The 16273-nt window shown below is 45.8% G+C and overlaps 1 protein-coding gene across 1 annotated transcript in view; it reads left to right on the top strand.

The window, feature by feature from the left end:
* Window positions 1-16273, top strand: part of DYRK4 (dual specificity tyrosine phosphorylation regulated kinase 4) — a 45086-nt gene that overhangs the window by 26528 nt on the left and 2285 nt on the right. The window contains exons 9-13 of the mRNA XM_052640633.1: window positions 868-1006; window positions 4091-4172; window positions 8437-8609; window positions 10735-10795; window positions 14650-14779. Coding sequence (XP_052496593.1) covers window positions 868-1006; window positions 4091-4172; window positions 8437-8609; window positions 10735-10795; window positions 14650-14779 — 585 coding nt within the window. The remainder of the gene's footprint in view (window positions 1-867; window positions 1007-4090; window positions 4173-8436; window positions 8610-10734; window positions 10796-14649; window positions 14780-16273) is intronic.

Here is a 16273-nt window from a genome sequence, read left to right as displayed (position 1 = left end):
TTCCAATGAGTCAACTCTTTGCATGAGGTGGCCAAAGTACTGGAGTTTCAGCTTTAGCATCATTCCTTCCAAAGAAATCCCAGGGCTGATCTCCTTCAGAATGGACTGGTTGGACCTCCTTGCAGTCCAAAGGACCCTCAAGAGTCTTCTCCAACACCACAGTTCAAAAGCATCAATTCTTCGGCGCTCAGCCTTCTTCACAGTCCAACTCTCACATCCATACATGACCACTGGAAAAACCATAGCCTTGACTAGGCAGACCTTAGTTGGCAAAGTAATGTCTCTGCTTTTCAATATACTATCTAGGTTGGTCATAACTTTTCTTCCAAGGAGTATGTGTCTTTTAATTTCATGGCTGCAATCACCATCTGCAGTGATTTTGGAGCCCCCCAAAATAAAGTCTGACACTGTTTCTACTGTTTCCCCATCTATTTCCCATGAAGTGATGGGACCAGATGCCATGATCTTCGTTTTCTGAATGTTGAGCTTTAAGCCAACTTTTTCACTCTCCTCTTTCACTTTCATCAAGAGGCTTTTTAGCTCCTCATCATTTTCTGCCATAAAGGTGGTGTCATCTGCATATCTGAGGTTATTGATATTTCTCCCAGCAATCTTGATTCCAGCTTGTGCTCTTCCAGTCCAGCGTTTCTCATAATGTCCTCTGCATATAAGTTAAATAAGCAGGGTGACAATATACAGCCTGTTAGTCAACAGAAAAGTCAAGTTTATAGGACACGAAAGCCCCACCTCCTAGTCTTGTCACTGCCAGAGGGCAACCGGTGATAAGGGGATTGATGTTGCAGGTTCAGACTCGCCATCATATACCTTCTACACTGCTTCATGTCGCTTTCTCTCCCTCTGTCCCAGCATCAACTTGTACGAGCTGATGAAGAACAACAGTTTCCAAGGCTTCAGTCTCTCCGTTGTTCGGCGCTTCACCCTCTCTGTCCTGAAGTGTTTGCAGATGCTCTACATGGAGAAGATCATTCACTGTGACCTCAAGCCCGTGAGTACAGCCTCTGTCCTGTCGGGGAGCTGGTTTCCACCCTCAGAAAGGGTTTGCCCAGTACCCATCCCCAGTGGTAACTGAGAAGGGCTCCAGGATGGAGGCCAAGTGTTTGCAGGTTGTGTAAACCACGTGAGATGTAGCAAGGATAAGACGGGTACTGGGACATAAAGAGATGTGGTGTCATCAAGGCAGACAGGACCCAGACGACTGAGCCCTGGTTGGGGGGGAGGTTACTCAGAGACATGTGTCAGGCAGGGAGGTGGATGTCCTAAATCCACCCTGTCCTCAAGTTGGTCCTGTGTGTGCTCAGTCATGTCCAGCTCTTTGTGATCCCACGGACTGTAGCCTGCCAGGCTCCTCTGTTCATGGGATTCTCCAGGCGTAAATACTAGAGTGAGTTGCCATTTCCTTCTCCAGGGGATCTTCCTGACCCAGGGATTGAACCCAAGTTTCTTGGCTTGGCAGGCAGATTCTTTATCACTGAGCCAGATCTGGGATACTTCTATTAATTGGAGATTGTCAAGATAGAGATGTTCTCTTGGGGCTGACTGGTGGAGCCCCAACAAGGACAGTGGTACACTGATTTATTCTCCACATCCAAGTTCCTAATTCTCCACTCTGCACCTCCAAAGGGACCGTGGTCTTTGGGCTTAGGGGACTGACTCTCAGCCAGGAACCCACAAGATAGGTGATAGCTGAGATACGAGCAAATGGATTTGCTTGAGCAGTAGATTGAGTGGACAGGAGTATACATGCTCAATAGAAAAGCAGATATACACGCAGGAGAGTTTGGTGAGTGTGGGTTCAAGAATCAGGCAGTTATTCCTGTGGACTTTGTGGTTAGTATCAGTGAGCTGAGACGGCCTCACGCATCCTATCCCTTGAGTCATCTGACATTGAGATTCCTGGAAACACGATTAGGACTCTAACCTTCCAGCCCCAGGTGGGCCACGCTCATGTTCTGAGAGGAGAGCCCAGTACTCTGCTTTCTCATCCAGGATTCTGTTGGAACACCTGGCTTCACAGTGTCTGCAAAGTCAGCACAATGGTCCCAACAGTCCCAACTCCGAACAAATTGCCGTGGGGGATTTTTTGTTTCTGTTTTGGTCCTCAATTGTCATACCAGTATGTTGCTGGGGCACTTAATGGAAGCATCCGATTCAGGCAATGATATTTCTTTTTCTTTCTTTTTAAATTAATTTATTATTTTTGGCTGCACTGAGTCTTCACTGCTGCACAGACTTTCTCTAGTTGTGGCGAGCGCAGGCTTCTCATTGCAGTGACTGCTTTTGTTGCAAAGCATGGAGCACAGGCTTGGCAGTTGTGGTGCATGGGTTTAGTTACCCTGCGGCATGTAGAATCTTCCCGTACCAGGGATTGAACCTGTGTCCCCTGCACTGCCAGGCAGATTCTTAACCATTGGACCACCAGGGAAGTCCCAGCCAGTGATATTTCTAAGGCCTTATGCAAGCAAGGCATGGAACCAGGTACCAAGGAGATAAAAAGAAACTCACCATCTTCAGGAGTCACACCGTTTATATCAGTAAAGAGTCAGTATGGATGCAAAAGGAATACTGGAGATCAGGAAATATTGGGGCCAGACAAGAGATGCAACCCTGGAAGCAGAAGTCAGAGGAGGGAGACCGGAGTGGGGTTGGAGATGTGGGAGGAGCCCACTTGAAGGAGTGCCGGGGGCCAGCGTGAGGAATCCCGCCCATGACAAGGCCATGCGGAAGGAAGCCTGACAAAATGCAAGGACGTGATCAGGCTTCAGGGGTTCCTCCTGGAATTTCCTGAGCATCCACCCCCCAAGACCAGAGTCTGCCTGCTTTACTGTGTTATGCTTTCCTCCTACTCTTCTGTCATTAACAGGGGGCTGTCCCCCCACCACCTTTTTCTGGAAAAAATTAGAGCTTTTAGATAATAAATCTCCTGGTCATAATACAAGTGTTTCAATCCAAAAACCCCTCTGATGGCTTTCTAGCCTGCGTGCAGGACTCGTACAGCTGCGCATGTGATTGTTTGAGGCCTCCTCACCGCAGGAGGCACAGGAAGCTTAAAACATCCAAGGAATGTAGGGCCTTCCGAGGAGTCAAAATCATTAGAATAGGACTGATTAAAGGTTTCATTTGTTGAGCCAATACTTGCTGCCAAATTTTCATATCTTTTATTTGTAGAGATAGCTGGTATATAGAAAAACAGGTAGTAGCCCTGGCATTAGCAACATTAGATCTTTGAGTTAAGTACTTTCTCTGTTATAACCCACTGCACCTTTGTTCTACAGGAATACAACTTTATTTAGTACTTTGAGGGTGAGGCAGAGTAAAGAAAAAACACTTCTAGGGAAAAGGAGTTTTCTAGTTGATAGACAATTATCCAGGAAGAGAGCCATAAGAATGTGAACAGGCCTCTTGGCCAGAAGATAATGTAAACCACCTGAGACCTTTTGTATACGGGAAGATATGCAAAAAGAAAGCCTGGTCTCAGTGAGGGTCAGGACTGCTGCCCCTGCATAACTTTGCATATTCCATTATTTGTTTATGTACAACTTGGGGTATATAAGCTGATTTTGAAAGTGGAGTCTTCAGAGTCTTGCACCGATGCTGGGCTTCCCCATGTCGTTCTTTTCTTCCCTTTTTCGGCTGAATTCCCATCTGGGGCGGGGAGGCTCGCCATGTCTACTTACTTGTCCCGGCTTTTAAGATCCACACGAGGGAGAGCCCAAGGCGGGGCACACCCCCCCCCCCCCCGATATTCAAGTGGGCACCGGTGGCCTAGCATAGATGGTACAAACCTCTTGTCTCGAGGTTTTATTGGTTTTCCCCGTAAACCAAGTTATTCAGCCTCCTTTTCTCCACCTAAATTTCCTACTATACTATTTCTTCCTAATCTACTCTTATATTTCTATATTAATAAATAAATAAGTTTCTCCTCGCCAATGCCGTCCCTGCTTCGAATTCCTTGGATCCACCGGGGCTGGACCCTGGCAAAGGAGGTTCCAGAAGATTGGTGGACAGTTAGGTAAATAGCGTGCCTCAGCCAACATTGTTAAAACTCGACCTGTGTCTGTCTTCCCTCTAGGAGAATATCGTGTTGTACCAGAAAGGCCAAGTTTCTGTTAAAGTCATTGACTTTGGATCAAGCTGTTATGAACACCAGAAAGGTAGGGCCATGCCAGTCGCTCTGTCCGAATTTCCCCAGTGCTATTCTTTCCTTTCCTGAAACAAACAGTTCCCACACGAGGTCACCTGGGTTCTCCTCTGGGCTCAGCCATCACAGTTGCTGGTTTGATTCTGAACCAAGCTAGTTCACGTCTCTGAGCCTAAGTTTCCTCATCTGTAAAATGCGAAGGGTGGTTCAAATACGGTAAGGCTGCTTTGCTGCTTTTATACTCTGTGACTCTGGAATTATCCAAAGACCTTTATCCAAATTATCTTTGGGGTCCAGAGAGCACTGGGCCTCTGCTAAACGACAGCTTCTGAAGGCTGACCCCAGCTGTCCCAAATCGAGATTTCTGGGACAGCACCTGGGAGGCTGTACTTTAGAAAACATAGCCATTCTAAAGTTTGGGGTTCACGGCCCTAGATTCTCCAGGTTATTATATTATATAAATGTAATATATTTATATATGTTATATATATTATATATGTATATAGTCACAAAACAAAATATATATATATATATATATTTATTTCAAGCTGGAATCCAGAAAGCTGCCCTAGAGTGTTGATTGGCCAAAAAGTTCTTTCTTGTGTTTCCATGGCATCTTACTGAGAAACCTGGACGAACCTTTTGGCCAATCCATTCCTGCAGCTGTCACTGGACTTGGGTCGAGTCTTCTCTTTTGGCTTTTGCCAGGTTTGTTGATGTCAAGAGCATGCGCATTGCACAGGCGTCTGCTGAGTGTCTGCTGTGTGTCAGTCGCTGTCTAAGGCATGTGCTGTGTGCCAAGTCTCCTCAGTCGTGTCCAACTTTGTGACCCCATGGACTGTAGCCCACCAGGCTTCTCTGTCCACAGGGATTTTTCATCCAAGAATACTGGAGTGGGTTGCCATGCCCTCCTCCTCTATAGAGTATCAGCAACCAGAAATGAGCATTTCCTGTCCTCTGCAGGCTTACTGCCTAATGGAGGAGACAGGAAGATGTGTACAAGGATGTGTGCAAGGATGAGAAGTGTATATATGGACTGAGCTAAGGCATATGAAAGGGGCTTTGGAACTAGCCTTCATGGGGGCAGGGCGAGTCAGAGGAAGTCCCCTGAAGCTGAAGGAAAGACTATTAAATGGATGTTTCCGAATATTCTCCAAAACCATTTTTGGAGACGCAAGTCCTTTATTGTTTACGTATGGAAGCCATAATAAATTCCACCTAGAAAACATTATTTCTCCCAGAAAGAAAGAATATGCTCACCCTCCTTGGAGATGAACTCTCTGTAACCCATTACTTAAGACTTATCTTGGCTGCCAAGATGCTCAGAACTGAACTTGTAATGATCTTACCCTTGGTTTCTAGGTGTTTTTTCCCACTTTTATGTTTTCTGACTTCCCTTGATCTTTATTTTAACCACAAAACAGTAGAAAGAACGGATGCTCAGTTAGAACTGTTTGAGTTCAAATCCCAGCTCTGCCACCTGCAGTTGAGTGACCTTGGGAATCTACTGAATCTCTGTATGCCTCAGTTTCCTCATTTTAAAGTGGGTATGATAATAATTCCTGCTTTGACCTAATAGTCCATCAACAGAGGAATGGATAAAGAAGATGTGGTACCCGTATACAATGGAATATTACACAGCCATAGAAAGGGAACGAAATTGAGTCATTTGTAGTGATGTGGGTGGACCCAGAGCCTGTCATACAGAGTGAAGTAAGTCAGGAAGAGAAAAACAAATATCATGTAATAACCCAGAAACATAGAATCTAGAAAAACGATAGTGATGAACCTGTTTGCAGGGCAGGAATATAGATGTAGAGGCAGAGAACACACTTGTGGACACAGAAGGGGAAGGAGAGGTGGGACGAACTGGGGGAGTAGCTCTGACACATATGCCCTCTTGTGTGTAAAATGGAGAGCTAGTGGGAAGCTGCTGTACGGCACCGGGAGCCCGGCCCAGTGCTCTGTGATGACCTAGAGGTGCGGTGGGGTGCATGAGCGAGAGAGAGGTTCAGGAGGGAGGGGATATATGCACACATATGGCTGATTCACGTTCTACAGCAGAAACTAACACAGTGTTGTAAAAGAATTAGACTCCAATTGAAAACAACTAAAATAAAATTATAACTGTTGTAGGGTAGTTGTAAGGATTCAAAGAGTTAATCCATATAAATCACTTGGAACAGTGCCTGACACATGGAAGCATCATGTGAGTATCCATTAGATTTACTTTTAATTTTTCTCTCTAATTGACTTATTTTTCATTGAGGTACACTTGACCTTCAGTATAAGTTAGATTCAGGTGTACAGCATACTAATTTGACTTTTGCCCATGTATACGAAATGATCACCGTGATAAGTCTAGTAGTAACCATTTGTCTGCATAAAAATTATTGCAATATTATTTATCATATTCCATATGCTGTATATTACATCCTGTGGCTTATTCATTTTAGAACTTTGTACTTCTTGATCCCCTTCAGCTAGTTCATTCACCCCACCCTCACCCCTTCGCTCTACTTTCCCGTCTATTTGTACTTCGATTGCAAAGTGCCTCAAGTCCATTTTGGAAGCAGACAGGGCATAAAAGTCGTTTTCATTAGATCATCACTTTGTTTTAAATTACAAAAATTATTACATCCTTACTGTAACTGGTTCAAACAATAGAGAAGTGACTGGACTTCCTGTGTAGTCCAGAGGTTAAGAACCTGCCTGTAGGGGCTGGGTTTGTTCCCTGGTCATGGAACTAAGATCCCACATGCCAGAAAACACACACACAGAGTGAATTGACTACAAAAGCCCTGCCCTGCTCCCATCTAGGTAACCAATTAACAGCATTTGCAAAAAACTGTAATGTCCCAGTCCTTCGTCTCAGTCTTCTCAACTATAAAATCTAGGCTGCCTACAGTACTACCTTTCATACATCCTCCTCTGCTGAGATTTTGTTAAGCTTTTCTTTCTATACTTTACATTATACAACACAGTGCACATAATATATTGAATATGCATGTTAAACTTATGCATTTTGCATGCTACTTTTTCGGTTCTTATACACCTCTTCCCTTGCCAAATTGCAGTATTTTGAGAGCATGTCTACCCCAGGTTAATCAAACAGTTTGAAAACTTAGCTTTACATTTGCCTTACGCTTTCTTTTTTAAACGCTCGTCTTGGGATCCATATATTTGTCCTGTACATCTGTGTCTCTGTTTCTACTTTGCAAATAAGGTCACCCATCCCATTTTTCTAGAGTCCACATATACATGTTAATATACGGTACTTATTTGTCTCTTTCTGAGTTACTTCACTCTGTAAGGGGGAAGGCAATGGGATGAATTGGGAGTTTGGGACTGACACGTATAAACTATTGATACTAGATGTAAAACAGATAACTGATGAGAACCTACTGTATGGTACAAGGAGCTCTTCTCAGGGCTCTGTGGTGACCTACATGGGAAGGAAATCCAAACGAGAGGGGATATATGTATATGTATAGCTGATTCACATGGACATAAACTTGGGCAAACTTCAGGAGATGGTGAGGGACAGAGAGGCCTGGCATGCTGCAGTCCATGGGGTCTCAAAGAATGGGACATGACTGGGCGACTGAACATAACATCATAGCTGCTCCACTTCGCCGTGCAGCAGAAACTATCTCAACATTGTAAAGCAACTATACTCCAATAAGAGATCATTTAAAAAGCTTGCCTGACAAATTTACTTCCTTAGAACAATGCTTTCTCTAGAGCTCTTTATCAACAACTTGAGGGTAACAACCCCTCATGATAATCAGGCTGCTGTGATGATGTGATGAGTCAGATATGGGATAGACTCATAAGTCATGCTTTTGAACTGTGGTGCTAGACAAGACTCTTGAGAGTCCTTTGGATCACAATGAGATTAAACCAGTCAATCTTAAAGTAAATCAACCCTGAATATTCATTGGAAAGACTGATGCTGAAGCTCGAATACTTTGACCACCTGATTCAAAGAGCCGGCTCACTGAAAAAGACTCTGATGCTGGGAAAGGTGGAAGGCATAAGGAGACGGGGATGACAGAGGATGAGATGGTTGGATGGCATCACCGACTCAATGGCCATGAGTTTGGGCAAACTCCAGGAGATGGGGAAGGACAGGGAGCCTGGTATGCTGCAGTCCATGAGGTTGCAAAGAGTCAGACAGGGTGACTGAATGATGGATGAGTCATGAGTGCTGCAGATATGTGGTGCCGTGTGCTCTGGGAGGTTTCCATGTGAGCTTTCTCTTCTCTCCCATGCAGTCTACACCTACATCCAGAGCCGGTTCTACCGATCCCCAGAGGTGATCCTGGGCCATCCATACAACATGGCCATTGACATGTGGAGCCTGGGTTGCATCATGGCCGAGCTATACACGGGCTACCCACTGTTCCCTGGGGAGAATGAGGTGGAGCAGCTGGCCTGCATCATGGAGGTGAGGGGGCTGGGCTGCCTTCCAGCCGACACCCTCAGGGCGGGTAACTTCTGTTCTCAGACACCAAGTGGCATCTGGCTCACTGTAGAGTGGTGGCCGGCATCTGTTAACAGGGGAGGGTTGCGTGTTTTGAAATTATGTACACGTTTGAGTTGACATCTAACATTTTTATCAGAAATTTAACTAGTTGCAAAGGATGTAATTTCCAGCATATTATGAATCATGATGTTTAAAATAAGACTGGTATAGCAGTCTTTCCAGGCTTTCCAGGTGGCTCAGTAGTTAAAAAAAAAAAAAAATTACTCCTGTCAGTGCAGGATCATGGGAAATGCAAGTTTGATCCTTGGATCAGGAAGATCCCCTGGAGGAAGAAATAGCAACCCACTCCGGTATTCTTGCCTGGAGAATCCCATAGACAGAGGAGCCTGGTGGACTACAGTCCATGGGGTTGGAAAAGAGTTGGCCACAACTTAGCAACTAAACAACTTTCCTATATATTCAAAAGAATCTAAAAACCAGATTGACACAATACCCAACAAAATCTACATACTGTTCAGTCATTAGTTATCATCTTAACATTCTGGGAAGATATCTCCCAATGAAAAGGTTTCACCAAGACTCTCATATGATCATGTATTATGCCTGCTATTCTCTTACTTAAAGGTATCTTGTTATGAAGCCAAATTAGACGACAGAGGAACCTGGTGGGCTATAATCCATGGGGTTGCAAAGATTCAGACACAACTGAGCGACTAACACTTAATTTTTCTTTTCACTATGAAGCCAAGTTAGACAGCACAGGAAAAAGTAATCCCCCAAAGTGGAAATTTCACATTTAGGATTTTCCCAGTGATATTTTGACTGTGAACAAAGGTATAGCTAATTTCTCACTGTCTACCTGTTTATCTATCCATCCATTCCAAATTTGTATTTTCTAGATTTTCTTAAAGATAGTTGGAAAGACACATATAGCCTTGAGAATTAATATACAGATTCATCTCATGGTTAAAACTAATAATAGAGTATTCAAATGCTTTAGGTATTGGTGCTATGATGATAGCCACGGTGGGATGAACACTACCCTGGAAATCAGTAAACCTGGAAGCTACTCCTCTGTCTCTTTGACAATTCACTTCTGTGCTCTGGGTCTCTGTAAAGTGAGGGGACCAGAGTCCATGGCTTCTGAGGCTGATGATGGATGATTTAATGAAGCATCCCTGAGCCAATCATCTTCCAGTTCCCAGGAGAATTGGGGAAGGGGCAACAGATCCAAGTGGAGGTTCCCACTGCCCCAGAACTGATTCAGCTTCCTCTTGATCTCAAGCTGAGGAGCACAAGGGAAGGGACATGGCTGGGAGCCAGGCTGGAAAGCCAGGAACCCAGGGCTGATGGGGACACCCCTCATTTCTCTCTGTGCAGCCCTGTAGGTTGCTGTGCAGATAAGGTGACCAGGCAGACGCTGCTCTTTTCTTTTCAGAAGGTCATCCTGTGATCTGATGTCCATCTGGTGGTTTCCTTCTGCTTTTCCTCCCCTTCCCTTTGATGCTCTGAGCTGGGAGGTGTCACTCCTTCATTCACGGGTGGTGCGCAGCTGCACTGGTTTACTCGCTCTGGCAGTGAGAGCTGGCAGTCACATTGAGTGCCCACCTGGCTAGTGCTGATGCCTGTTTAGGGTAACATGGGCAATGCTGATCGATTCTCAGGATACTGGAACGGCCCTGGATTAGGAGTCGAGCCTCAGGCTGTGGTACTGCTCCACCACTCGCTTGAGGTCATCCCTTCATGCCGCTGTTTGTCTTTTACTCACTCAGTCCTGTCTGACCCTTTGCATCCCCGTGAACTCTAGCCCACCAGGCTTCTCTGTCCACGAGATTTCCCAGACAAGCATATTGGAGTGGGTTGTCACTTCCTCCTCCAGGAAATCTACCTGACCCAGAGATCGAACCTGCGTCTCCTGCATTGGCAGGCCGATTCTTTACCGCTGAGCCACCAGGGAAGCCGTATTAACTTCATATCTCGGGTCCTTGTCTGGAGAAACCAGTTTGACCAAAGTCCCACCCGCTTCCAACAGTCTTGGCGAGTGTGACCCCAGGAGTGTGAATCCACCACTTTGCCCTTATTGCAGGTGCTGGGCCTGCCACCATCCCGCTTCATCCAGATGGCCTCCAGGAGACAGGTGTTCTTTGGTGAGTCTTGGGTCTGACTCTCTTTTTACCACAGTGAATGATAGGATTCCCTAGCCCTCAAAGACACCTTCCATGCCCTACACCCCATGCGATGCTCTTCCTCTGGCCCCACCCCAAAGGGCAGGCTGTGCTTAGAGGTTTCATTCAGAAAAGTGAAAAGATGCTGAGAATGGTACCAGGTGTGTGATGGCGGTGGGTGGGGAAGTCATACCAGGAATGAGGTCTTGGCAGGTGCCTGAGAGTGACCAGGTTCCTGCTTAGAAGACCCATCAGTGGGTCTCAAACCCTCAAAGATTAGAACTCTACCCTCTTGTATAAACTCTCCCCACCTCCCCTAGCAGCTTGCCTGCCCGCTCACATAATGCACTGTGAAGGGAAATCAAAGAGCAGAAGAGTCCTCGCAAGAACAGCAGAAAATTCCATCATTCCATTTCATCATTATTGGAGCCCTATTCTTTCCTGCTGAAATTTTCTTAATTGCCCAGGCCCTTACTGTTCCAGGTTCACTGTGACTTTGCTATAAAATGGATAAGCAAGGGCTGTCAGTACAGTTTTGCTGTGGATATGCGATGGCTTGTCAGTTATGCACAGGACATCTGTCTAATTGCTGGAATTCAGCCTTATCCATGGTCCCTAGGCTGCCCCCCCGTCATAGTTCCCAGGCTCTGGATTTTAGGCTTCTCTGCCCTTCCAGCCGAGTCGTGCTGTGCGGGACAGACAGATGAATGAACGAGGTGCAACTGAGGCAGGGCTTCTGGGCCACTCTGAACCAGAAGGTGAAGCCAGTCCCAGGTCTGCAGTCCCTTTCCTAAGGGATGCCCATGGAGCAAAAGCCGTAGTGGCCCTAATGACAGCCAACAGGAGCAAAGCCAGGTGTGAGGGAAGACGGCTCCTTGAAGGGACTCCCCGCCATCTGAATAACACATCTTGTCCCATCAATAGCACAGTCAAAACAAACACTGCCCTGGGGGATCCTCCTGGACAAAAAGATTGCAGTCGTATCAATGATCAGTCCATGTATATTGGTTCAGCCACGTGGGGGGTTAAAATGTAGTCTATTTCTATATCATTTGGTGAAAAAGCCATGGCCCTGAGCCCCTGCCACAGCCACAGGTTCTCTGGCATCTCTCCCAGCACTCCTGGGGAGCCCATGAGCTAGAAACTAAAAGTTTAAGGTCTGGCAAGAAAGAGTCCTCCAGGATCCCCCTCCAATACCAAAGCTGTCGTCCACTCTGATTGGTTGGTCCTGAGCCATCCCAATGACTACATCTTTTAAACGTCAGCATGTAGTCATGGCCAGAGGCGTAAAGACTGCCTCTCTGAGTAGGGTCAGTGTTGGTGTCCCGGCTGCTTAGGGAAGTGCCCACAGGCTAGAGCTTCTTTGAAAGTGGTCTGATGAGAGCATACCTTCTTTGAAAGAAGGGCTGGCTGACTCACTGGTGTAACTTCAGGACGACAGAACTGGTTGTTTGACGCCAAATATACTTTTCCCCTTCACCGCTTTTAACTCAGCCTTTTGAATGTCAAAGGATTTTAGGGAAAGATGAGTAGGCTCGTGCTGTTCCCACCTGCTTGACAAAGACATTGTGGAGAGACTCACCTCTCAAGCCTATAACCCTGAAGTCAGGAGATTGTATTTGGGGGAATCAGAAGGAAGGGAATAGAGGGCATTTTGGTAAGAGGATAGCAAAGGCTCACACATGTCCGTTTCATCGGGAACCTGACTTTTACCATCAGCACCAGGCTTCAGAATGAGCAACGTGGTTTTGGTAGCAGCATCATGCATCTTCCCTTCCCGCACAAGAAAGGACTTTATTGGGAGCCTCGTCTTCTTCTATGCTTCCCAAACTTTATCTGACTATGAGAATCATCTGGGTTCTTGGGAATAGTGCTAATTCCCATCATCCTCCTATGATGTGGTGGCTTTGAGATGGGGGTCAGGAGTCTGTATGTTGTTACAGCAGCTTAGGATGAGGCGAATTTGGGAAACACTGCCAATTTCAGTTCTTGTCTCTCGGGATGTCACCAGGTCCTCGACCGCCCCAGCCACTCCAAGTTAATATCTCTAATTAGGAGCAAAGTGATGTTGCTTTAAGGATAGCAAGAGATGTAGGTGGTCCAGGCAAGCAAGAAGGAGGTGGGGAGGAAAATGAGGCAATGGAGAAGAGAGAGGCGGGAAAAACTTATACAAAAGCAGTTACATAAGGGTGACTGTAGGGTTTGTGTTCTTCTAAGCCTGTGATTCTGATTCTTCTTTGATAATCTGTGAAAAGACAGCATAGGATAAAGTGGGAACCTGGTGCCATAGTCAAAAGGAAAGTGGGGATTTGATGAGATGGTAGGATGGCATCACCGACTCAATGGATGTGAGTTTGAGCAAACTCCAAAAGATGGTGAAGGACAGGGAAGCCTGGTGTGCTGCAGTCCGTAGGGTCACAAAGTCAGACACCACTGAGCAACTGAACAACAACAAAAACAAGACCCATGCCCTACGCAGTACCCCCAGCCCATTTGTATCTGTAGAAACACATAGAGATACCCACATGTGTATACACACAAACACACATTTGTGGGCTCTTCCAGGAATGCAATAAAAAGAGCAGGTGTTCTGTTGGACACACTGAGATTGCATGGATTGCATAGCTGGAAGCACTTCATTGTGTACCTTTCATTGTATGAACCCCACTGAGTTTTTGTGAGGATTCCATGGAATGTGTCAATTGTGTGTGTGTGTGTTTATATAAAGTGAAGTCGCTCAGTCGTGTCCGACTCTTTGCGACCCCATAGACTGCAGCCTGCCAGGCTCCTCTGTCCATGGGATTTTCCAGGCAATAGTACTGGAGTGGATTGCCATTTCCTTCTCCAGAGGATCTTCCCAACCCAGGGCTCGAACCCGGGTCTACTGCATTGTAGACAGAGGCTTTACTTTCTGAGGCACCAGGGAAGTCCGTGTTTCTATATATCCACCCTTTTGCATGCGTGTTTGTAAGGTATGAGCATACACGGTGATCTTTCTGAATGTGCTCACTGGTGGATGTCCAAGCGCGTGGTCTCACCTGCAAAGCACCGCACTAGGTGTTTCTCACCTTTGGAGCTGTCTCCAGGGCTGCTTTTCAGCAATGACAGATCATACATTTGGTGAGGGCTTTAAAAACGGTGGAAATGGCTGAAGAAAGGCATTCTAAGCTGTGTCTTAAGTCACCAGCCAAGTTTGATCATTGCAATTATGGACAAAATGTTCACATGACTGTAAAAAAAAAAAAAGAAATTAATTTCCTCGTGTGGTTTGTACATGAGTTCTAAGAGCAAATGCCTTCTCCTAAAATGACTTTCTTGTTATTCTCCATGGATGTCCCAAATTCTCACATTTTGGGGTAAGTGAAGGAAGGAACAGGGGCAGAGATAAGCCAAGAATGGACAGTATCCTTTTTGCTCAGAGCTGAATGTTTCTGTCTTTTCATATTTACTTTTAAATGTTTTATTATTTTATTATTATTATCATCATCATTATTATCATCATAATCATTATTTTGCATTGGTTGAGGTTAAATCATTGAAATCATTTAATTGATTCTGAGAGGAGGTGGTGGGAAGGAGGCTCAGAACATATGGAGTAGTAGGAAACGTTGTTTGTAAATTGTGTTCATTGGATTGGTTTACATGTGGTTATTTCACACTGGCTGGGGCTTCGGGATGTGTTTGTGTGGGGGTTCTGGGGGAGGGGGCAGTGTGGGACGGAGCAGGCGAAGGCTGCAGAGACCACGCCAAGAAGCAGCCCGGTCAAGCGAACAGCTGTGATGTGATCAGTGCATATTTACCCCTGGAACTAAACACAGAATGTTGTATCTCTAAAGATTCCAAAGGTTTTCCTAAAAATATAACCAACAACAGGGGGAGAAAGAGATACCCGGATTCCAAGGATCTCACCGTGTTGCTGAAAACCTGCGACACCAGCTTCCTGGACTTCCTCAGGCGGTGCTTGGTGTGAGTTTGTCAGGGTGTCTTTGACTCTGGGGCTTCCTCTTCAGCTCTGTCCTTTCCCACACGTCTGCGGGTGAAGGTCTGGGAGGCAGTTGATGACAGCGCAATGAACACAGACCGTAGAGCTTCAGGATTTACAGGGTGCTTCCCCATCCATTGCCTGATCAGACTGCATCCACCCACCCATCGTCCTGTGTGATCAGTGGGGCAGGTGACTTGTTCTGTTTTGAGACGCAGAGGCTGACACTCAGTGGGGTTAAGTGATTGCCCTGGAGTACACAGCGTGTGGGTTGAGCTTTCCTGCTTCCTTGGCCTGACTGTCTGGCAGCGAGGTTGTAGGCACGTCCTCCGTGTCTCCTGCTTCATGACCTGAAGCCAAGGTCTTCACAGAGCCTGTTGGGACTGTTTGAATCCACACCCAATATAAGCTGGTTTTAGCGCCCTCCCCGGAGAAGGCGATGGCAACCCACTCCAGTACTCTTGCCTGGAAAATCCCATGGATGGAGGAGTCTGGTGGGCTGCAGTCCATGGGGTCGCTAAGAGTTGGACATGACTGAGCGACTTCACTTTCACTTTTCACTTTCATGCATTGTAGAAGGAAATGGCACCCCACTCCAGTGTTCTTGCCTGGAGAATCCCAGGGATGGGGGAGCCTGGTGGGCTGCCGTCTCTGGGGTTGCACAGAGTCGGACATGACTGAAGTGACTTAGCAGCAGCAGCGCCCTACCCACCCATTCCCCTAGGATTTATAATCTAAATCCTCTCATATGAGGGAATTAGGGAAAGGGTGAGCTAGAAAACATTTAATATGTACAGTTTTTTAGTATCTTTAGGCATATTTTGAACCTTAGAGAGTAGGTACTTCTGTACTTCAGCCAAGTCATAGGAAAAAAAAAAAAAAAACAGCACACAAATCATTTTAGAACAGGACCTAGTTTAGAAGGTATTTAGAAAGTACTAGCTATTGTCACTATTAAAAAAAAAATTTTTTTTTTACTTACTTGGGTGTTCTGGTCTTAGTTGTGGCACGTGGAATCTTTGATCTTCATAGACCATGCAGGATCTTTCAGTTGTGACATGTGGGCTCTAGGGATGGACTGGGGATCGAACCCAGGCTCCTTGCATTGGGAATGTGGAATCCTAATTACAGGACCCCAGGAAAGATCCCTATTGTCACTACTTTTAAAGAGGTTGAGACTTCCCTGGTGGTCCAGTGGTCAGGACTCTTCGCTTCCCGTGTATAGCGTGCAGGTTCAATCCCTGCTTAGGGAACTAAGATCTCACATGCTGGGTGGTGCGGCCACAAAAATAAAAATTGAAAAAGAACTTTAAAGAATATAAGAAAAGGTTCCTGAGAAGTGGATCTTGGCTCAATCAAAATGAAGAACTTTTAAAGAACTGGAGTGTTTAAAAGTTAGAATAGCTAGTTCCGTGAGTTAATGCCTTGTCACTAAAATTACTCAAGAAAGGCAAGATGACTCCGTGGTGGGTGTTCTG

The sequence above is a fragment of the Budorcas taxicolor genome, chromosome 5 (genome assembly GCF_023091745.1).
Source record: "Budorcas taxicolor isolate Tak-1 chromosome 5, Takin1.1, whole genome shotgun sequence".
In the NCBI taxonomy this organism is placed as follows: domain Eukaryota; kingdom Metazoa; phylum Chordata; class Mammalia; order Artiodactyla; family Bovidae; genus Budorcas; species Budorcas taxicolor.
Note: the sequence above shows the minus strand (reverse complement) of the source record. Positions and strands in the feature narration are given on the sequence as shown.